General features: G+C 41.1%; 1 protein-coding gene across 1 annotated transcript in view; it reads right to left on the bottom strand.

Moving 5' to 3' along the window:
* Positions 1-15,898, bottom strand: part of LOC135552824 (mucin-5AC-like) — a 30,350-nt gene extending 14,452 nt beyond the window's left edge. The window contains 30 exon segments of the mRNA XM_064984703.1: positions 435-568; positions 655-1,921; positions 2,246-2,476; positions 2,713-2,874; positions 3,634-3,762; positions 3,879-4,035; positions 4,116-4,355; positions 4,489-4,668; positions 5,182-5,292; positions 5,582-5,720; positions 5,798-5,949; positions 6,755-6,855; positions 7,130-7,182; positions 7,361-7,616; positions 7,725-7,851; positions 8,078-8,172; positions 8,282-8,446; positions 8,550-8,687; positions 8,974-9,043; positions 9,184-9,206; positions 9,209-9,293; positions 9,830-9,968; positions 10,067-10,184; positions 10,584-10,709; positions 10,800-11,016; positions 12,603-12,709; positions 12,807-12,897; positions 13,169-13,283; positions 13,549-13,810; positions 15,874-15,898. Of these exon segments, the coding sequence (XP_064840775.1) occupies positions 435-568; positions 655-1,921; positions 2,246-2,476; positions 2,713-2,874; positions 3,634-3,762; positions 3,879-4,035; positions 4,116-4,355; positions 4,489-4,668; positions 5,182-5,292; positions 5,582-5,720; positions 5,798-5,949; positions 6,755-6,855; positions 7,130-7,182; positions 7,361-7,616; positions 7,725-7,851; positions 8,078-8,172; positions 8,282-8,446; positions 8,550-8,687; positions 8,974-9,043; positions 9,184-9,206; positions 9,209-9,293; positions 9,830-9,968; positions 10,067-10,184; positions 10,584-10,709; positions 10,800-11,016; positions 12,603-12,709; positions 12,807-12,897; positions 13,169-13,283; positions 13,549-13,810; positions 15,874-15,898 (5,215 nt within the window).
* Between the last annotated feature and the right edge of the window lie 7,424 nt (positions 15,899-23,322).

The following is a 23,322-nucleotide window of genomic DNA, read 5'->3' as shown; positions in this document are numbered from 1 at the left end:
TGAGTTGTTGTTTTTGTTGTAGGTGGAGCTGTCGATGTTGAGGTTGTAGTAGTGGGTGTAGGAGTAGTGATGTGAGGACCTGTCGTTATTGTGGTGGTGGTTGGGATGTGTGTTGTGGTTCCACATTGACAACATTTCACTCGAATCTCGTAATCGAAGCACCTTTGCTGAGGACCTTGCTTACTGTTTTGACAAATCAGTCCAACAGATGGATTGCAAGTCACGTCTTGGCCAAGCTGAGAGATCTGAAGTCCAGGGAATTGTTTTGCTCTACATTCAACTGCCTCTGGAGCTGAGCAAATATGATAACCAGCAGCAATGATGTTCTTAATAGATTCATTATCTCCACCTTCAGAGCCAGACGTTGGCTGACCAAGGTTGATCCAGTCTGACCACACACATGTTTCTTCACCACTGCATTGGGTAGGTGTTACTCCTGATGAAGTTGATGTAGGAGTAGTGGTTGGATTTGTACTTGGGCTGGGAGTCTGAGTTGTTGTTTTTGTTGTAGGTGGAGCTGTCGATGTTGAGGTTGTAGTAGTGGGTGTAGGAGTAGTGATGTGAGGACCTGTCGTTGTTGCAGTGGTTGTGATGTGTGTTGTGGTTTCACATTGACAACATTTCACTCGAATCTCGTAATCGAAGCACTTTTGCTGAGGACCTTGCTTACTGTTTTGACAAATCAGTCCAACGGATCGGTTGCAAGTCACGTCTTGGCCAAGCTGAGGGATCTGAAGTCCAGGGAATTGTTTTGCTCTACATTCAACTGCCTCTGGAGCTGAGCAAATGTGATAACCAGCAGCAATGATGTTCTTAATGGATTCATTATCTCCACCTTCAGAGCCAGACGTTGGCTGACCAAGGTTGATCCAGTCTGACCACACACATGTTTCTTCACCACTGCATTGGGTAGGTGTTACTCCTGATGAAGTTGATGTAGGAGTAGTGGTTGGAGTTGTACTAGGGCTGGGAGTCTGAGTTGTTGTTTTTGTTGTCGATGTAACTGTCGATGTTGAGGTCTTTGTAGTGGGTGTTGGAGTAGTGATGGGAGTAACTGTTGTTGATGTGGTAGGTGGTGCAGTCGATGTTAAGATTGCGGTATTTGGTGTTGGAGTAGTGGTAGGAGTTGTAGATTTGGTTAGAGGTAGAGTTGAGGTTGGAGGAGTAGTGATTGTTGTTGGTTTACTTGTTGTTGTAGGTAATGTGGATGCTGACATTGTTGTTGTTGTGACAGTAGGTTTAGTTGTTTGGGCTGGTGTTGTAGTCTGACATTTCACAGTCTTGCAACACTTCACCTTAATTTCATAGTCAAGGCATATTGGAGGAATGCCTTGATCTTTGTTCTGGCATATTAGTCCAACCTTTGTATTACATTCTACATTCTGTCCTAATTCAGACAATGGGATCCCTGGATATCGCACTGCTTGGCACATGACATCCACTGGTTTTTCACAAATATGTTTTCCAGATTCTAGAATCTTTTTAATTGATTCATTGTCACCACCCCCAGGACCAAATTGAGGATAGTCCACATTATACCAAGGTGACCACTCACAAACTGTGCAGTTAGGGGGTTTTGTATTCAACGTGGTCGTTGACATAGTGGAGGTGGTTGCGTTTGTAGTTGTTGTTGTAACAGGTGGTCTTGTAGTTGTTGGTGAAATGGTTGTAGGCTTAGATGTACAAAGATCTTCATCACAGCAGAGGACTCGGACTTGGTAGTTAAAGCACAGTGGGAATTTGCCTGACTGGTCTTCATTTCTGCAAGTCAACCCTTCTGCTACATTACACTGCACCACTTGGCCTACTTGGCTTATGCTAACATTTGGGTACTTCTCGGCTCTGCATTGGATCTTGCTTGGCTTCTCACATATATCGTGTCCCTCTGCTCTTATGTTGTTGTAGGTTTCAGAGTCTCCTCCTGGAGTTCCAAGTGTAGGGAATGTGGTATCAAACCACTGTGACCACACACATGGATAGCCACATGTAGTAGTAAATGTTGTTGGAGACACTGTTGTCTCTGTTGAAGTTGTGGTTGGCGCTATAGAATCAGGGATTACATTACAGTTATTTAGTTGAACTTAAAACAAACAAACAATTTTAAATGTAAAAAACATTTCATTATGGGGCATAATTAGCAATGTTCTTAGCCATTTTGATCACAAAAGATACCTGCTGTCGTTTTTACATTTCTCACATCAACTAATTCACAGTCATTCAAGTCTTAGTACCCACAAGTACCCACCAGTTGTGGGTGTTGAGAATGTAAAGACAGTTGTTGTCACTGTAGAGGATGGAGTAGAGTTAGGAACAGATGGAGTTAAAGTTGGAGTTGGAGTTGAACATGGGTAAATGTCCCTCTGAGTGGTTCCATTCTTCCCACAGATGGCTGTGATACAACTGCCGTGCCCATTTGTGGTGTGATAGATGATATGCCCATTGGGGTATTTGTTCCCATTGTAGGTGCAAGTGCAAGCTGAAATGGTAAGATATATTTTAGGGTACTGGAATGTTGCAGAAATCATGTATGTGTTGTTGTTTTGGTTGAAGGATCTGTTCATACCTTGTACATCGTATTTGCAGTCCACGGTCACAGAATTACAATCGCTTTGGAAAAAGAAGCATTTACAATTCTACTTAGTTTCATTCTTGACACTCAAACACAGTTAAAGTGTTCACAATTTTAGCCAAGACCAAGATTCTCTGCATTACTAAAGGCATACCATGTCTGACAGTTTTCTGTGGTCGGTACTTTTTCTCCATTATTGTAGTGTTTTCCATCTCTGCCATAGCAGCCACACTGCTCCTTCTCCACACACTTCATTATATCTTCATCAAAGAAGGGTTGAGCAGGAGGACATTTTGGATAACAACCTAAAGAAGAAGAAAAATAGTCAAATATTAATGATCAAAAAGCTATTTATTGATAGAGGGATATGGTGAAGAAACATAGTGAATAGAAAGGGAGTGAAAATGTAAGAATATCTAAAATGACCTCAGACAGTTATTCTTCTAAATACTTGATGATTGTAAAACTGGAATATTCCAACAAAAAGACAAAATAAATGAATAGACTACAGATCAAGTTCTCTAGAGATCAAGTTTATACTATAGTTATACCACCAACACCAGGTACACAAACTCTTTACTATCAAGCTGAGCCATATACTTGCTGGATCACTTTTCAGTTAGCATGGTTTGGTAAAAGATGTAGCCTGCATTTCTTTCACACTGCCAATTCCGTTCAGATAAAATTGATAGTAATTTAAAGCTAGAATCCTTTGTCACGAAAGCATGTCGTGCCCCATAAAAGAACCTAAAATATACACTTGTTTTACCCCAATGTTTGTAAACAAAACAAATTAAATCAAACACTGTATAGCCTCAAAACATGGTTAAAACAATACTTTTTATGTCATGAATTGTCAGCCCTTGCATCCATAGCTCTGTCTATGGATTTGAGAGTGGTTACAATTTTCCTGGGCCTTCCCTTGTTACCTAAACAGAGGCGGGGTGGCAACTTTGTTATTGTTTCAATTAAGGACTCTAGCTTCAACATTAAATAAATACTAAGTACCTGTTATAGAAAATTGTTGTTACCCAAAATAGATCCTAAATGAATGTCTACTGTACCTTCAAGAGGTGGTATCTGAGTTGAGCAGCTCCCGGAGGGATTCCTGCAGGTCTTCATACACTGAGCTCCACAGGCCTTGTAGTGCCACTCACATTCTCCAGGGGGGTTGTAGTAATCACAGAACAGTGCTGTATGTGGTGGACAAAAGCTCTCTGTAAGTATTATCTTCAATTTGGTTTAAACTGACTGGATTAAGCCTATTTTTATGTCAGCACTTAAATGAATGGAACATTTAGAAACTCACGGCAGATTTGTGGGCTTCTCCAGGCTATGCAGGCTCCAGCCTCATTACAGGCCTCTGCATAAGCTGCCACAGCGGTACAGAAACACTCACAGTCTCCACCACTGTCGCAAGCACACGAGTCTGTCACACAAGCATCGTAGAAAGGAGAGGGGTCCACCTAATTGGAAAACAGATCTTATTTGACATGATCACATCAAATTCCAAATCATTCAGTGAACGACTAAAGTCTAAACCTACTTTAGAATGGCAGTCCGTGAAAACTTTGCTCTGTATGATGCTGCACTGCTTCTGTGACCAAGACTGCCTGTAAGGGTTGGCAGTACAGGGGCTCCTTTTGTTCTTTGCATCGGGGCAGCTTGCAGAGACTTTCCAGCTGTTTCCAAAGTCTAGAGGGTTGACAACTACTGCCTGGCTCCTGGCAGTGAAGTCATTGTTTGCATTGCCATCATAGTTTCCACACAGACCACAGACATGTCCCTGAAGAGGACATAGCAAAAGATTCAGTTGAGTGATAAAAAGGAGTCATAACAGACTTGTGAATATCAGTTGATGGAACACTACACCCATATTTTAATATCTAATGTGTCATCCAATCAAAGTTGTAATGTACCTTGAACTGTGGGTTCAGTTTGATGAACATGCTTGTTTTCCTGTCCCACATGAGAATCAACCCATTATTGGCTTCAATCACAAGGTAGATGCCCATTGTGCGAATCTGGTAAGGAACCGCCTCCCCTGTATTTCTCTCAACGACTTGGTAGTTCCCTTCTGTCAGAATTAGTTCATTGTTCTGAAAGAGATTTGTTTTTAAATAGTTTGAGTATGCAGTTAAGATATTAATTTATGTAATTACTCATCATGTTATAATGTATGCCATAATGTTCATTTTTTTGCCAGGCCTCATGAAGCTTTGATTTATGTGTATATTGTGTGCTTTATAGTATGTATGTATGTATGTATGTATGTATGTATGTATGTATGTATGTGTGTATGTGTGTATGTATGTATGTATGTGTGTGTGTGTGTGTGTGTGTGTGTGTGTGTGTGTGTGTGTGTGTGTGTGTGTGTGTGTGTGTGTGTGTGTGTGTGTGTGTGTGTGTATGTATGTATGTATGTATGTGTGTGTATGTGTGTGTGTGTGTGTGTGCGTGCGTGCGTGCGTGCGTATGTATGTATGTATGTATGTATGTATGTATGTATGTATGTATGTATGTATGTATGTATTTATGTATGTATGACCGAATATTAGTAGTCTTGGCTTCAGTAATGGTATGTGCCAGGCAGAAAGCAGGAATCTAGTTACCCCCAGGAAGAGCTTAATGGCCTTGGAGCAGGTGGTGCCTGTCGTTCCACAAGGGATGTTCTCAGTGATGACTCTGAAGCTGCCGTTGGCATTGTTGCTACCACAGTAGTCCTGTTTAAGGTTTCAGTCATACATTTAACAACAGCCAACATAGTATTTTGGTGGATGGGACATTATCAATCACTGAAATAGTGAAAAGGTTCAGCTTGTTGGGAATGCTACAGCAACATCTACAAAGCAACAGCAGATCATGGCTAAACAGTTTCAAATATTGCTATTCAGACTCCCCAGAAACACCTACACCTATCAATACCTTAAAACAATTAACACAAACCCTTATTGTTCAGCATGTAATATTGGTGATGATCACTTAGACTATCAAGAAACCCTGCAAGCATACCTTTGTAAGTGTGTATTCACAGTCACCTTCGAAAGTGAATCGTTTCCCATCAAAAGTAATGTAGTGTCCATCTCCATAAATGGCACAGGTTCCAAGGCACAGGTTAGTTGTGCACTGCCATTTTCTGTCTTTACAAGTGCTGAAAGTGGCAAAAACAGATATATCAGACTGAAGTCTTAATTGGTTTAAACCCCAATTGAGGCAAGATAACCTTACCAGGTATTGCAGTCGACCTTGATTCTGTCTCCTGGTTGGTAAGTTGCTCCATTGTGAGAACAAGGACAAAGGTCTGGCTTGATGCATCCTCCTTTTCCATCGGATACCAGTCCAGAGGGACACATACAGCCTGATATGCACTCTGTGCTGATCTGTAAAGTGAAAATTATTGATTTGAAAAATCTGCTTGTGTAAAAATTGTGTTAACTTCTGCTCAAATGCGTGGAGTCTGTTGGACCAGAAGGTCAAACTTGGCCTTCATTAGCCATTAGCCAATACAGAAAGACCAGGAGAAACTCCCAGGGCATAGGCATTGGCTTATTCAGCTTAATCTACCAACCAATCATCTCCCACAACACCTTCCCCCTAACCCTCCCCCATACGTTAGCACACCACAAGCACAGAGCTACGCCTAGCAGTCGTATGGTTCGCTCAAATTAAATGATAACAAATACTTTACTCAGTAAAGATACTCCCATGGAAGTATATGGTTAATCCCACTAAGGACAAAATTAAATTGTTGATGTACCAAGCTTATAAGTTCTGTGTGCAATAGCTGGGATATGAGGTTAATCGTATGTTAATATAAAAATATATATAAAAAAAAAAATGAAAGTTTATATTTTACACTCAATTTCTATTCACAATCCTATGGGCATTATATGACTATACACTGAGTGTAGAAGACATTAAGAACACCTCCTCTTTCCATGACATAGACTGACCAGGGGAATCCAGTTGAAAGCATTGATCCCTTACTGATGTCACTTGTTAAATCCACTTCAATCAGTGTAGATGAAGAGAAGGAGAAAGTTAAAGAAGATTTTTCAAGCCTTGAGACAATTGAGACGGATTGTGTATTAATATCAATATTAGGAAGGTGTTTTTAATGTTTTGTACACAAGCTTATATCCGCTGTGCAGAATGGCCTGGAGACGAGGTGAATAGGGGTCTTACACAGGCCATATCCAGAATGTTGCAGCTCTTCTGACACTCTAACCCTCTCACTCCTGGGCTTGCATTGGAGCAGTTGAAGAAAACCATTGGTGCAACACATGCTGTGAAAATAAAGGGAATTCATGTGTCTTGACTCTGTTGTGTCTTTCACCAAATCAATATGCTCTGTAAAGTGTGTACTAGGATGGAGAGATAATATTTCAAAATGCACATAGCCTGATTCTGTTGCCAATAGCATACTATTACCAAACACCATAAATGTATATATGATTTGGAAGATTGCCATGAAAAGAATGGACAAATTCAGTGTTGCCTGGCACAGTACAATAGCTCAAAATTGTGAGTTGTTTTGACAATTAATATACATGAACTTACATGGCTGATCGGGTGAATATCCAATGCAACGGAGTTTTCCCTCCTTGCAGGTGCTGAAATAAAATGTTGTTTATGGTACTTGAATGTCGCTATGCTCACTACGGGAAAGCAAGGCCCAAGGCTCTTGGTTCATAAAGTCTCAAAAATATGCCTTTGAAATCAAAATTAATGTGTAGTGAATTACATTGATATACAGCTTGAGTATAGGTAGGTAAATAACTCGGTCCATACCACATGGTTCCATCCTTGCTGATGACCTCTCCAGGGGACACCACTGAGCCCTTGTAATAACAAGGGCAGCTGGCTGGTGGAACACACTTGCCCTCATCATCCAGGTAGGAACCCTCAGAACAGACACACCCATCCACAGGCTCAAAGGTGATTGAACAGGTAAAGTCAGAGTCGCTGTAGCAGCGGCAGGAGCGATCACTGCTTTTTATGCTGTAGCTGTAGACCATGGTGCTAGGGCACGAGGTGGAGTATTTGTCTGGGGATGGCAACAATTAGTGTTTGATGTAAATATTTATAATATTTGTATCTTATTCTCCCACAATTGACACATCTTCTTAGGTATTATGGTGTGATTGTCACTCACTGCAGATTGTGTCTCTCCAGCCGCTGAGCTGAATACCCTCGGCAGCACAAGCGTGGACATAAGAGGAGACGGCAGCACACATGCAGTCCTCACTCTTCTCACAGTTACAGCTGTCATACATGCAGTTCTGAATAGAAAACCACAGTCAGGACAGCATCCATATTATACTGTACAATAGTTGTAATTAATTGTGTGTATAATATGCACAAATTCTGTGCAGATACACAATACCTAACAGCAAGCAACGTAATTCTCAAATTCCCCATAACAGCTGGCATCACGTTACATACATTTGTGAATTAGTTATGCTCAGGAAATTGTGTGAAATGGATAGTATGGTGAAATGGTCTCACTTCTTTGTACATGTCTGGGCTTATTGCTGTGTGGCATTTAGCAAACAACCCTTTAGGATCAGCCAGCTGAGAGCACCAGTGCTGGGCATATTTCTCTGAAAAAGTGAAAAAATAAACCACAGTTAGGCCAACTTTAAGAAACACTTGCACCGTTCTCCATAACAATTAAAACATACATGGAAAGGTGATAAACCATGCAGATACCATTGTCAAGACTTAAACTGCAGGGGCTTTCAAAGCTACTCTTGATGTCTGGGCAGCTGGCTCGTGTTTTCCAGGTGTTTGCAAAACCAATGGCTGTGCCCTCAGTCACTCCACTCAGGACCTTGAAATCATCTCCTTGGTTGTTGTTGAAGTTTCCACAAAGACCTGTAGGGTGAACATGTATTTATATACAGGGAAAATAAATCATTCCCAGAACATGAACACCTCAGTGGACTGTGGTGGTTGGTCAACGGATGATGAGACATACCGCAAGTTCTCTGCTGCCAAACGGTGCTTGCAGCAATATAGACCTGCATGATTGGTGAGAGTTGGATTTCCAACTGGAGGCCAAAGGTGGTCTGGACAATGATGAAAAATGAGGAGGCTCTGAAAATAGTTACTCCAGCTATAAGGAACAAAGGGAAGAGGAAGGAATGAGTAATTCTTTTATTTTATTTTACCTTTATTTTACTAGGCAAGTCAGTTAAGAACAAATTCTTATTTTATGATGTTAAGTAAAATATATGTGTCAGTGTTGAATGATAAAGCTGCATCACCATCACAACATTCCCATGTATCATTATGTATCCCCCATACAATGATGTGCTTTAACTGTAAGACACAAGTTTCATGTATGCCTAGTCATGACTACATTGATTGTACTGTATGTTTACTGTGCAACTGTAACTTACCAGCAGAAAAGGGCAGCTGAGAATAGATTCCATTTACAAAGGCTTTTCCATTGGGTTGTATGTTGATCACCTGCATTGATGGGCATTGTTTAACCATATACTTATTCATGATATTCAAATTATACATTAAAGTCTAAAACCTAACAACACTAGGGAAAAAACATTTACTGCAGTCAAAGGCTGATAGCATGTCAGTCAAAGAATACTTACAGTGGCTCCTTCTGAGAGGGACAGGTAACAGCCTTTAGACAAGTCTCACTGTCAGAAAGCCCACACTGCACCAGATCACCCAGTACAGTGAATTGCATCCCATCACAGTCCTGAAAAAAACATAAATAAGTTGTTACAAATATTTCCCTTAATGAAAGGAAATATCCTTCGAATTCTTTTGAAAAAGGAATATCTCAGTGTAAAACAAGAGACAGAGTAAACATGAACAACCCACATTTCTCCATAGATAAATGTATCAACGCAAGATGATTAATACTGCTCTATATGAGGGTTCCCCAACTCTGTTCCTGGAGAGCTACTCTCCTGTGGGATTTAGCTCATTCCGCAGTTGTAACTAACCTGAATCAGCTCATCAACCAGCTTAATATTAGAATGAGGTGTGCTAAATTAGGGTTGGAGTGAAAACCTACAGGGAGGTAGCACTCCAGGAACATGGTTGGAAAGCCCTTTTCTATATTACAATTTTCATCATAAAAACGGGATATATCAGAAGAAAAATAAAGAAGATGGAGACAAAGCTGTAATACAGACATAATAACTACAAAGAAGGTAGCAAGTTTCGAAATGTATTTCATGTGAATGAGATTCATGCACACAGAGCTTTGGTGAGGAAACTGTACTGTACCTTGGTCAGAACATAAGAGCAGTCCCCATGGAAGGTGTAGGTTTTTCCATCGTAGGTGTTGATGTGGGATCCTCCCTCCACAGCACAGGTGCCAGGACAGTCCTTGTCCACACACTTCCACTGACCACCAGCACAAGAACTAAGGGCGAAATATAAATTATTCAATGGGGCTTACAAATGGTCACCCCTGGAATAACTTTTAGACTCAAGTCAGAATTCTTAAACTGGTTTTCTTACCAATCTTTACAAGTGCTTGAATAAGACTCTCCGGGTGCGTAGGTTTTTCCATTGTGGCGGCAGGAGCATTGACTCAAGGCGATACAACCATTCTTGTTGACGTCATCAAAAACGGTTCCTTTGGGTGAGAGCATACATGTGTTTATTATGTCTCCATCCCAACCTACTGCCCTACATAGGCAACACCTAGTAACGATGTCTTTTGTTTTACTCCAAAATCTAAATTCACAGTATTTTTCTGTCTCGACAGACAATTTCTGAAACTCCATGATATATTCTGATCAACTGGCTTGTCCTTGTGTCAGGAACTAAATACCACATGAATCAGATAGTATACCAGGCCATTACAAAACACCAAACTCGTAATTGCCTTTGTAACGCAACAGAGTCCAGTCCACAATATGGAATCAATTGCTTTGCATTCTATCAGTATACATTCTGCTCCATTCCAATGGATGTTTATTACATCTCTTTGAAGAAGAGGATGTGCAGAGAACGTTTAAATATGTCTGCCTACCTGGAGGACAAAAGCAGCCATCTGAGCAGTGTTCCTCACACAGCTGGCCTCTCTCAGGGTTGGAGCAGGTGTCAACACAGGGGTTTCCACACTCCTGGTACTCCATGTTGAAGGGGCATGTCTTATCTGCAAAGGTTATGTCAAAATATGAGTACTCTGTTGCAACTAACCAATGTGCGATTTGAATGTTGATACGGGGAGTAAGGGCATGCTTACAGCAGAACTGTTCAGTCCTCCATTGTTTGGGCTTCCCCCCTGCGTGAACACACTGACGGGAGTACTCTGAGATAGTGTTGCACAGGCAGAAGGAGTTGGTGCTGTTATCACAGTGGCACAGGTCAGATACACAGGCCTCAACAAATGAGTCGATGGCCAATAAGTCCTTACAGCTGCTGAAGGCAGGACCGGAGAGCAACTGCTCACAAACTGGTTTCTATCAAACAAAAACAGAGAGATGTTATAATTAGGACATATACAGTGGAGTCTGAAATTATTGACAGCCTTGATAAAGAAGAGCAGAAATTACTGTATAAAATAATTGCAAAACAGATTTGGTCAAATATATTATTCTATATTTATACGATTGTTTCTAGAAAGAGATTGTGTTTAAAAAGTAAATAAAAATAATCTCAGAAAGGTAGGGGTCAAAATGATTGACATCCCTATTTTCACTGTCTTTTTCAGTACTTCATCTTGTGAGGATAACTGCAATAATCCTTTTTCCAAAATGTTTTAGGAGTTGGAGAACAAATTAGGACCACAGGAGGTTGGTGGCAACTTAATTGGGGAGGACGGGCTCGTGGTAATGGCTGACTCCTTGCTGTCCCCAGTCCACCTGGCCGTGCTGCTGCTCCAGTTTCAACTGTTCTGCCGTATTATTATTCGACCATGCTGGTCATTTATGAACATTTCAACATCTTGGCCATGTTCTGTTATAATCTCTACCCGGCACAGCCAGAAGAGGACTGGCCACCCCACATAGCCTGGTTCCTCTCTAGGTTTCTTCCTAGGTTTTGGCCTTTCTAGGGAGTTTTTCCTAACCACCGTGCTTCTACACCTGCATTGCTTGCTGTTTGGGGTTTTAGGCTGGGTTTCTGTACAGCACTTTGAGATATCAGCTGATGTACGAAGGGCTATATAAATAAATTTGATTTGATTTGATTTGATTTGATTTGGAGCGGAATTAGTGGAATGGTGTTCCCTTTACTCCGTTCCCGACATTATTACGAGACGTCTTTCCCTCAGCAGCCTTCACTGTTTAGGATCTTTGATGTCCTATGCCTGTTCTTACGGACTGCCCTCTTTAATTCAAACCCCAGATTTTCAATGGGTTTCAAAGAGAGACTGAGATGGCCATTGCAAAAAGGGGCTATTTTGCTTCCACTGGTCCCGGGGCTCTTGTAAAGATCAATCATGAACTTTACCCAGTACCTGGACATTTTTGCAAAAACCTTGTTGCCACTGCCACTTGGCCTTCAGTGGATCTTCCAGCAATACAATAACCCCATGCACACATCAAAATCCCCAAATAAATATACATTTGTCTTCAAAATCAACTCAGTCTCCGAACTTGACACCCATTGAAAATCTCTGGTTTGAATGAGGGCCGTCCGTTAGCACAGACAAAGGATATCAAGGATTTTGAAGGATTCTGTATGGAGGAATGGTCTAAAATCCCTCAGAATGTGTTCTCCAACTCATAAAACATTTTAGAAAATGGCTCAGTGCCACTATTTGCAAGGTGTGGTTTTGAAAGGTATTGAAAACAGGGGTGTCAATAATTTTGACCCCTGACTGGAGAGAAAGAAAATATTACTTTAAAAACAACATATTTTTCTGTATTAGTATAAAATAATATAATTTTCAAAGAAATGGAGCACACAATATACTGTAGCAGTATACAGTCATTTTTGCAAATCTTTATCAGGAGTCAGTCATTTCGGACCCCACATGTTGTTAAGTACACAGCAGCCTAGCCAATATCCCTATTCTCATCATAAGCAATAAAGTGTAACCTACCAGATTGGGGCATTTCTGATTTGAAGGCAATATGTTTTCAGTACAGCTTTCAGTGGGACCATCCAATTTCCAGAAGTTTCCGAAGTCGACAGCGGACAATTTCATACCTTTGGCATAAAAATAAATCCAATTATTGTTAAATGTCAACTGTATTCCAAATAATAGGCAATGGTTGATGTGTTGATAATGTCAGTGAAAATGTACCATGGCTATAGAACTCATCAAATTGCTGAATTGCATTAAAATCTCCACATAGACCACAGGTCTTATTTCTGAATTTGATGTCCATCTCCACCTGAAATAGAAGACCATTAGACATTTCAGGGTAATATTTTACCTCCATAACCGCATAACACTCGACAAAAATGAGAAATGACTGTAACAAAACAAAGATTTAACAGGAGTGACAACCTATTCCTGAATAATATAACTATAGATTAGGACTACCTTAACTGTTGTTAACACAGTGCCCACCACAGCACAGGCCTTCAAATGTAGACATTGACCACACCGCAAAAACCTAACTCCACCTAGAAATATTCATAAATGCATAATTGTTGTACTACCAAGAAGGAATCATCCTGGTTCCATATGGCTACCAATCCCAGTTTTGCTTTGATCTTGATGTAGGAGGGAGTCTCTTCAATGAGAATACCAGACTGGCTGAATGGTAAGGTGGCACTGGAGGAAGAGGAAGACAAAGCACTAGATTCAACTAGAACTTAGTCAGACCAACCACTTTTACAGTAGCTCAATTGACCTCATTTTTGGACATTTTCATTGGTACTTTAAAAACAACATTCTCATCTCTGTGCTTGAGCATAATTACACAGTATAAGGTTGAGTCTAATCTGTTAAGTCAACGCGACTGGGACAACAATATGACATCCAACAACTTGAGCATTTATTTAAAAACAGCTACATGAGAAATTCTTGAGGAACTTACTTATTCCCATTAACAACAATGGAACCCTTGGAAAGCTCCACCACTGTGCCATCCAGCTTCATGGTGATCTTGCTAATGGTGGGCTGGTTGTCCACCACCTGCCGCCTCATCTGGATGTTGAAATCCTCATAACTGCTATGGCACAGTGAGGTCACAACATAGTTGCAGGTGGAGGGGAGCTGAAAGATGTCTCCGTCAAAGGTCTTGAAGTGGTAGTTACCCCACGTACTGCAGACTTGGCCATTATGTATAGGACTCACTCCTGGGAAAAAGGACAACCAATTCAGCTATGATAGCATACAACTCAGCAGGTTTTATCTTTAGATATTTAGAAAGAAATGAATAGGTAACGTAAAACCCTGCCCCTCGTAAAACCTTGCTTTTAACTAGGAGTCCATTGGTTGACTGCTAGATTGGCCTCACTCACTCACCATAAGAGTCTACTGACACACCCGTGTGTCAATCTAATTAACATAATAAAAAAATACCCACCAAAATCTGTCAGTTTAAGCTAAGGATATCTGTTTTTTTTTTGCATGGGCTGTGTCTCAATCCACCGCATCCACCTATGTCTCAATCCACTGCATCCACCTATGTCTCAATCCACCGCATCCACCTATGTCTCAATCCACCGCATCCACCTATGTCTCAATCCACCGCATCCACCTATGTCTCAATCCACCGCATCCACCTATGTCTCAATCCACCACATCCACCTATGTCTTAATCCACCACATCCACCTATGTCTCAATCCACCGCATCCACCTATGTCTCAATCCACCGCATCCACCTATGTCTCAATCCACCACATCCACCTATGTCTCAATCCACCGCATCCACCTATGTCTCAATCCACCGCATCCACCTATGTCTCAATCCACCGCATCCACCTATGTCTCAATCCACCGCATCCACCTATGTCTCAATCCACCGCATCCACCTATGTCTCAATCCACCACATCCAACTATGTCTCAATCCACCGCATCCACCTATGTCTCAATCCACCGTATCCACCTATGTCTCAATCCACCACATCCACCTATGTCTCAATCCACCGCATCCACCTATGTCTCAATCCACCGCATCCACCTATGTCTCAATCCACCACATCCACCTATGTCTCAATCCACCGCATCCACCTATGTCTCAATCCACCGCATCCACCTATGTCTCAATCCACCGCATCCACCTATGTCTCAATCCACCGCATCCACCTATGTCTCAATCCACCGCATCCACCTATGTCTCAATCCACCACATCCACCTATGTCTCAATCCACCGCATCCACCTATGTCTCAATCCACCGCATCCACCTATGTCTCAATCCACCACATCCACCTATGTCTCAATCCACCGCATCCACCTATGTCTCAATCCACCGCATCCACCTATGTCTCAATCCACCGCATCCACCTATGTCTCAATCCACCGCATCCACCTATGTCTCAATCCACCGCATCCACCTATGTCTCAATCCACCGCATCCACCTATGTCTCAATCCACCGCATCCACCTATGTCTCAATCCACCACATCCACCTATGTCTCAATCCACCGCATCCACCTATGTCTCAATCCACCGCATCCACCTATGTCTCAATCCACCGCATCCACCTATGTCTCAATCCACCACATCCACCTATGTCCACCAGCTGTTTGTCACACCAGGGTACATCCTGAAAATCGGTATTCTCACAAAAACGTCTTTAGCGTCCAAACGATTTTGCCTACTAGCTAATATGACCACTCTATGGTGTCATGGAACTCGTCTTATGTCGGTACCGCCGATGTGCCAACTACTGTCTGTAGCATCTGAACAGTTTGGTCTTCGACCTCCACAAGTGTCACGGGACTCGTCTGAAGTTAACCCATACAACTTAATGGAAGTATGGAGGTAGTTTTGTGCCAACAAAATAAAAGGGGTTAAATATGTGTAAAAAAAAAAAACACAAATGTTTCCTTAGCTTTCTTATATCTCCAGAGATTTATGGCATGTATGAATGTGCTATTCAATGTGTTTCTATGGGCCATAGTAGTAAATGCCAAATTCAATATTTAATCAACTAAAATACCAAGACTTTTCAAAGTACATCCAATGTCTATTATGTTTATGAACTTGAAACATAAATTAACAAGTTAGCCTACTTCTTGCTTTTAAACCGCAGCTAATCCACAAAACCTGTTGCACTACTTATCATGACTGTCTCCATCATGGTTATTGTCCTTTCACCATTGTCTGTGGATATGTAAGGCTGCAGTGTTAATCATTGTCATCATCCTCAGGGCTCATGCATCTGTATAGCACATGTATTATGAAGCTTACCTGCAATCTCAGGTATCCTTGACATTGAGGGGATGATGTTAACTGTGGCCTTTGATGTATCCTCTGAAATCAAAGTGTATGTTAATAGGTTACAGGATTTTTTACTGTAAATCATTGTGGAATCCTGTGTATTTCAGGCTCTGTTATGTAGTTCTCTTGCCAATCCTACATGTACCTGTTCATCAATCATAACCCATGCTTAAAAGGCACAAAAGGCAGGACTGAGCATATTCCCTCATTGTTAGGCTGTCCAATGAGATAAACATTGGAGCTATTATGAGAGCGCTATGACATACAGTAACATACAGTTTAGCCCTGTCAACACTGAAGTACAAGGTTTCATGTAAATCAAAATCATGGATTCTACCTACCACTTTGAGAGGCAGTTAAACCAATCGCCAGAGCCATCCATATTAACACCCATGTGGGTGTCTGTGTTGTCCCCATGGTCATCCTCTGGGTAGTGAACACAGGTGGTATGAGAAAGGTATTTAGCTTGGTTTTATACCACCTGAGTGAAAGGAAGGTCTTAAGTTCTAATAGACGTGAAGGTGTGGCAGAAGGATTGGCTCCATCCAAAGGAGTTCATGACCCTCTCAATTCAGTAAAAGAGGTTTAAACCCCATTTGATCATTGCACAGAAAAAGGTGTCATCAACAAGTGGTTCCTAGATTTGTTTACCTTGTGACCAAGTTCCAATATTTATTGAGACCAACCAAATAAACCAAATGTATGTGTCAACCTAGTCTTGAGTTGAGCCACAACCCAGGAGGATATGTCCCTGACCCATCATTCAGGAGACACTGTCCATAACCATTATTGTTGCATGAGTTATCTATTAGAATTATTTTATTTATTTATTAAAATATATATATGGACTGAATAAACACCAAAACAGGTCAAAAAGTGTTTGTGTTAATATGTTTTGTTTATCTTTTGATGACTCATTCAACAGATCAAAGTAACACGCTGCAGGTGTGTTCCTCTGATAAGAGTGATTACTGACTCAATCTATTGTCCTTACACTGAGGCTACGATTTCTTATTGTTTCTCTTATCACAAAGAGTTTTTACACACAATGGCAATACTGCTCGTGACTTGATATGAAGGAAAACCCTTGGTTACATTACTAATTAATTGTTTTATAAACACGAAACGTTTTCAAAATGCCATTAGTATTGTTGTAATGCACAATGTGATTATGTGGTGCTGTGGAATGTAGCTCCACCACCTCATGTCCTTATATCAATATTCTTGTATAGGGGTCGTTCCATTTGATTTCAATAACGTTTTGGCTGCACCTCTTTTAACCTGAACAAAACTTTCTATACATTTTTGCCCATCGTAGAAGTAGTCAGAAAGTAACCCTTTGGACCTGAATGCCAAAACATTTAAGAGATAGAGGTGCTCAAAGTTGACCACTTTTTCATACCCCACCCTACCCTACCACATCCATGTCTTCATCACTGGAAAAGATCAACGGTTTAGTTTGATATTATTTTAAAGCTTGCAAACAGCGTAGTCAAACTATTTTATAATAATAATTAAAAAATAATAATTTAATACATGTTTTACCTCTTACATCAATTATCTAAAAATACATGTACTCCAATCTTCGCATATATTGTAGCTTAAGAGTGTATTGTAGAACATCTGAGGTGTTTATGTTGTGACTGACAACGGTGTCATGTTTTGACAGATAAAATCAACATTTCTACTTTCAAATGGTAGCACAAAGATGGTTGGAGGTCCCCACATCAGAGAATGTTGACTTGAATGGGAACATCAGTTGTTTTAAATTGTTTTGTCAATCTTCCATACAAACCTATTGAAATCATAGAAATATAGATAATAGAACAGCCATTCCTATTTAAGTTGAAATAGTCTTACAACACTGTCTGCAAGGTTTTAAATGATGACACTATTTACCATTTCCAGTGCTGAAGACATGGATGTCTCATGGTAAGATGGGGTATGCAAAATAGGTCAACTTTGAGCAATTCTAGCTCCACTTTCTGACCACTTCTACCATGGGCAAATATTTATGGAAGGTTTTGTTCAAATCAAAAGGGGTGTGGACAAAAAGTGAAAACCCCCTTTAGGATTAAAAATACAGCCATTAAAACTGTGATTGAACGGAAGGTATTGTTGAAAACTGTGTTCTTGTTGCAAAGCATCATGTGATTGATGATTTGAAAATGCACTTGTCACTGAGCTATTCATGAATTTCACACAAGGGTTAGAAAGATTCTACATAAACTGTATCCCCAACTAGACCTTTGCCAAGATTATTAAGGATATTGATACCATCTTGTAATTTAAACATACAGTCATATCCTTGAAAGTAAATGGTAACAAGTTATTTTTAGGTACTCAAAAGCATGTACATAAGAATCTAATAACAATTAGCCAACAAACTTTGATAGTATCTTTAAATTAGAATGACCTCTATGTATTAGCATTTGCTGCTAGTGTACAGTGATCTCCATGTACATTTGGACAGTGATGCTCTTCATATGTATTTGATCTGCCCAATGAGGTAATTTCTGGACAATATTTCTGCAAGTAGCACACTACGTCATTATTATTTCCACATTGAGACCTGTAATACATTTGCATATTTTTTACATTTTTGTCATTTAGCAGACGCTCTTATCCAGATCGACTTACAGTTACTGTATTCATCTTAAGATAGCTCAGTGGGACAACCACATATCACAGGCATGGAAAGTGAAATTTTCCTCAATAACGTAGCTTTCAGTGGGGAGGAGAAGAGCTTGGACTGGCCTGAGCAGTGCAGAGCAGGAGCTGCCCTCCCGTGGGGATGGGAGGGCCAAGAGACCTGAGGTGGCAGAACGGAGTGCTTGGGTTGGTGTGTAGGGTTTGAAAATAGCCTGAAGTTAGGGAGGGGCAGTTCCTATTGCTGTTCCGTAGGTAAGCACCATGGTCTTGTAGTGGATGCAAGCTTTGACTGGAAGCCAGTGGAGTGTGCGGAGGAGCGGGGTAACATGAGAGAACTTGGGTCATACTCTACAGATGTTGTAGAGCATGCAGGAGCGGGTCACTGCTTTGATGTTTGCAGAGAATGACAGGATGTTGTCCAGGGTCACGCCAAGGTTCTTTGCACTCTGAGAGGGCGACACTTCGGAGTTGTCAATCGTGGAGAAGTGTTTGAGCAGGCAGGCCTTCCCCTGGAGGAAGAGCAGTTCCGTCTTGTTGAGTTGAGTTTGAGGTGGTGGGCTGATATCCACGTTGAGATATTTGCCAGTCAGATGCGTGCCCCCACCTGGGTGTCAGAAGGGGGAAGGAGAAAAGTAGTTGAGTGTCATAGCGTAGCAATGATAGGAGAGACCATGTGAGGATATTACGGAGCCGACTTGGTGTATAGAGAGAAGAGGAGAGGGCCTAGAACCGAGCCATGGGGGATACCAGTAGTGAGAGTATGTGATGCAGACACAGATCCTCTCAATGTCACCTGGTAGGAGCGGCCTGCCAGGTAGGATGCAATCCAAGAGTGTGCAGATCCTGACACCCACAGCCCTGAGAGGGTGGAGAGGAGGTTCTGATGGTTCACGATGTTGAAGGCAGCAGATAGACTTAGGAGGATGAGAACAGAGGAGAGAGAGTCAGCTTTGGAAGTGCGAAGAGCCTCCGTGAAACAGAGAAGAGCATTCGCGGTTGAGTGACCCGTCTTGATGCCTTACTGGTTAGGGTCAAGAAGGTCGTTCAGAGAGAAATAACGAGAAAGTTGATCAGAGACAGCACACTCATGTGTTTTGGAAAGAAAAGAAAGTAGGGATACAGGTATATAGTTTTTGACGTTAGATGAGTGTTGGTTTCTTGAGGAGGAAAGCAACTCGGGCCATTTTGAAGTCAGAGAGGTGGGATGAGTTGATGAGGGAAGAGAGGAATGGGAGAATGTCTACAAAAAGTATGTTTCTTGTGTAACTTTCTCTTTATAACATAATATTGCCTTTATTATGGCTAACACATGACTTATAATACTTGAATTAGAAAACACTTGACCAGAGCCTAATATATCGCTAATAGGACACAATAAAGGCATTTTAGCTACTTATATACACACTTATAAACTACAAATAATTGATTTATACTGTATGTGTAGCATACTTTAAAGTAAAGTGTCACCAAATAAATCAGTTTGTACATTATACCAATATTCATTTTTAACGCCACAAGAAGAATAATGTGTAATTACCCCATAACACGTTGCAAAATAATTGGTTTTAGTCATTAGCGCACAGTGCCATGGAGACTACACACTAGAAGGGTCATTTAGAACTGGACACAACAACCAGAGAGCTCTGTTCTGTATATCCCTATGGCCAAAAATGAACTTAATAATTATTTTGGGTCATCGGTACAGATATCCAGGACAGTACTTATACTAGGGATGCAACGGTACACAGTATGTTGTCGGACCGTTCTTTACGCCTCCTACGGTTCAATACGCACACATGAACCACGGAATTACGTTATGCCTGTCATTTTCCGATCATTTCCGAAACTTGCTTATTGCATTGCAGACTACATACACTTTGTACATTCAGATCCACAGAAGCAGAGTTTGTGAACAGGCTTGGCAGGCAACTGCTTGGGGCCACAGGCCATTAGGGGTCTCCTGAGGGGTGACAAACTTTACTCCACAGCAATGTCTCAAAATGTGGCAACCGCAGTGACCACAACCCCTTCCCCATTAAACAACCAATGGACGACGTGCAATGATATCTCAGTAGGAAACCTCCCTAAAGGGGCCCCATGAAGATATGGGAAACTAAAAACAAATATTCTCTCAGCTCCAACATGACAATGGCGAGTGCTAGCGAGACAGAGAGAAGCAAATTTGAAGAGGCACCGCCATCTTTCAAGTCCGCTGTGTGGGAACATTTTGGATTCAGCGTTCAATACGATGACGAGGGTAAAAAAGACTGTAAACAAACAAAGTACAGTCTGCAAGCATTGCTTTGACACTGTCCTCTACTCGAGTGGAAACACTTTAACATAATGTGTCATTTACGTCACCATCACCCGGCCATATCCCTTGCAGGTGGAGCTGGAGCTAGGAGAGTTCACTCGTTAGCGAAAACACAACAATTTCTCGCTGCTGCCTTCCAACAACAATTTCCAACAAATTCAGAAAAACATAATAAAATCACGAAAGCAGTGGGAGTATTCATAGCCAAAGATTTGCAGCCCTATTCGTGGTTTACTGACTCGGGATTTCATCACCTGATGCTAAAAATGTAACCGCGTTACAATGTCCTCTCCAGTACACATTTCAGCAGCAAAGTAATTCCCAAACTCTATGAAACATCACAAAGAGAAATTGAAAACAAATTGACACAGACACCCTATCACACCATTGATAGTTGGACCTCCAGAGCAACTCAAAGCTACCTCACTGTGACGGTTCACTATGTACTGGAACCTACCTCACTGTGACGGTTCACTATGTACTGGATTGGGAGATGAAGAGCTACGTGTTGCAAACTCTTATGAGATTCATACAAACACACACTTTTCTTAAATATAAAGACACCAAAACCATACCGTGGCCCACAAACCATGATACATACCGAACCGTGGGCCCACTACCATTGCATCCCTAACATATACAACATATACACTACCGTTCAAAAGTTTGGAGTCACTTAGAAATGTTCTTGTTTGTGAAAGAAAAGCAATTTTTTTGTCCATTAAAATAACATCAAATTGATCAGAAATACAGTGTAGACATTGTTAATGCTGTAAATTACTATTGTAGCTGGAAATGGCAGATTTTTTAATGGAACATCTACATAGGTGTGCAGAGGCCCATTATCAGCAACCATCACTCCTGTGGTCCAATGGCATGTTGTGTTAGCTAATCCAAGTTTATTATTTTAAAAGACTAATTGATCATTAGAAAACCCTTTTGCAATTATGTTAGCACAGCTGAAAACTGTTGTTCTGATTAAAGAAGCATTAAAACTTGCCTTCTTTAGACTAGTTGAGTATCTGGAGCACCAGCATTTGTGGGTTTGATTACAGGCTCAAAATGGCCAGAATCAAAGACCTTTCTTCTGAAACTCATCAGTCTATAATTGTTCTGGGAAATTAAGGCTATTCCATGTGATAAATTGCCAAAAAACTGATCTCATATAATGCTGTGTACTACTCCCTTCAGAGAACAGCTCAAACTGGCTCTAACCAGAATAGAAAGAGGAGTGGGAGGCCCCGGTGCATAACTGAGCAAGAGGACAAGTACATTACAGTGTCTCTTTTGAAAAACAGACGGCTCACAAGTCCTCAACTGGCAGCTTCATTAAAGAGTGCCCGCAAAACACCAGTCTCAGCATCAACAGTGAAGAGGCGACTCCGGGATGCTGGCCTTCTAGGCAGAGTTGCAAAGAAAAAGCCATATCTCAGACTGGTCAATAAAAAGAAAGGATTAAGATGGGCAACAGAACACAGACACACTGGTCAGATGAAGATTGGGGGGGAAAAAGTGTGATGAACAGAACAGACAAATCTAAGTTTTAGGTGTTCGAATCACAAGAAGAACATTCGTGAGACGCAGAAAAAATGAAAAAATGCTGGATGAGTGCTTGACGCCATCTGTCAAGCATGGTGGAGGCAATGTGAGGGTCTGGGGGTGCTTTGGTGGTGGTAAAGTGGGAGATTAGTGCAGGGTAAACGGGATCTTGAAGAAGGAAGGAAATTCACCATTTTGCAACGCCATGCCATACCCCGTGGACGGCGTTTAATTTGAGCCAATTTCCTCCTACAACAGGACATTGACCCAAAGGACAGCTCCAAACTATGCAAGAACTATTTAGGGACAAAGCAGTCAGCTGGTATTCTGTCTATAATGAAGTGGTCAGCACAATCACTGGATCTCAACCTTATTGAGCTGTTGTGGGAGCTGCTTGACCATATGGTATGTAAGAACTGCCCATCAAGCCAATCCAACTTGTGGGAGGTGCTTCATGAAACATGGGGTGAAATCTCTTCAGATTACCTCAACAAATTGATAACTAGAATGCCAAAGGTCGGTAAGGCTGTAATTGCTGCAATTGAGGATTCTTTGACGAAAGAAAAGTTTGAAGGACACAATTATTAATTAAATTAAAATAATTATTTATAACCTTGTCAACATCTTGACTATATTTCTTATTCATTTTGCAACTCATTTTATGTATGTTTTCATGGAAAACAAGGACATTTCTAGTGATCCCAAAGTTAGCTGGGTCAAAGTTGAAGCAAGAAAAATACCAGACCTGGGTCAAATACATTTGTCAAATATTTGAGTTGCACTAGATTAACTTGCCTGTTATAATGGAACTAATGGAATAGTCCCAATTGTGCAACCAAGGCTTGGCTAAACCTCACATTAGAAATTCGGTATTTTACAACTTGATGTTAGATGGTTCTTCCCCTGAAAGTAGT

Source organism: Oncorhynchus masou, chromosome 2 (assembly GCF_036934945.1).
Source record: "Oncorhynchus masou masou isolate Uvic2021 chromosome 2, UVic_Omas_1.1, whole genome shotgun sequence".
Lineage (NCBI taxonomy): Eukaryota > Metazoa > Chordata > Actinopteri > Salmoniformes > Salmonidae > Oncorhynchus > Oncorhynchus masou.
The sequence above is the reverse complement of the archived record's forward strand: the minus strand, read 5'-3'. Positions and strand labels throughout refer to the sequence as shown.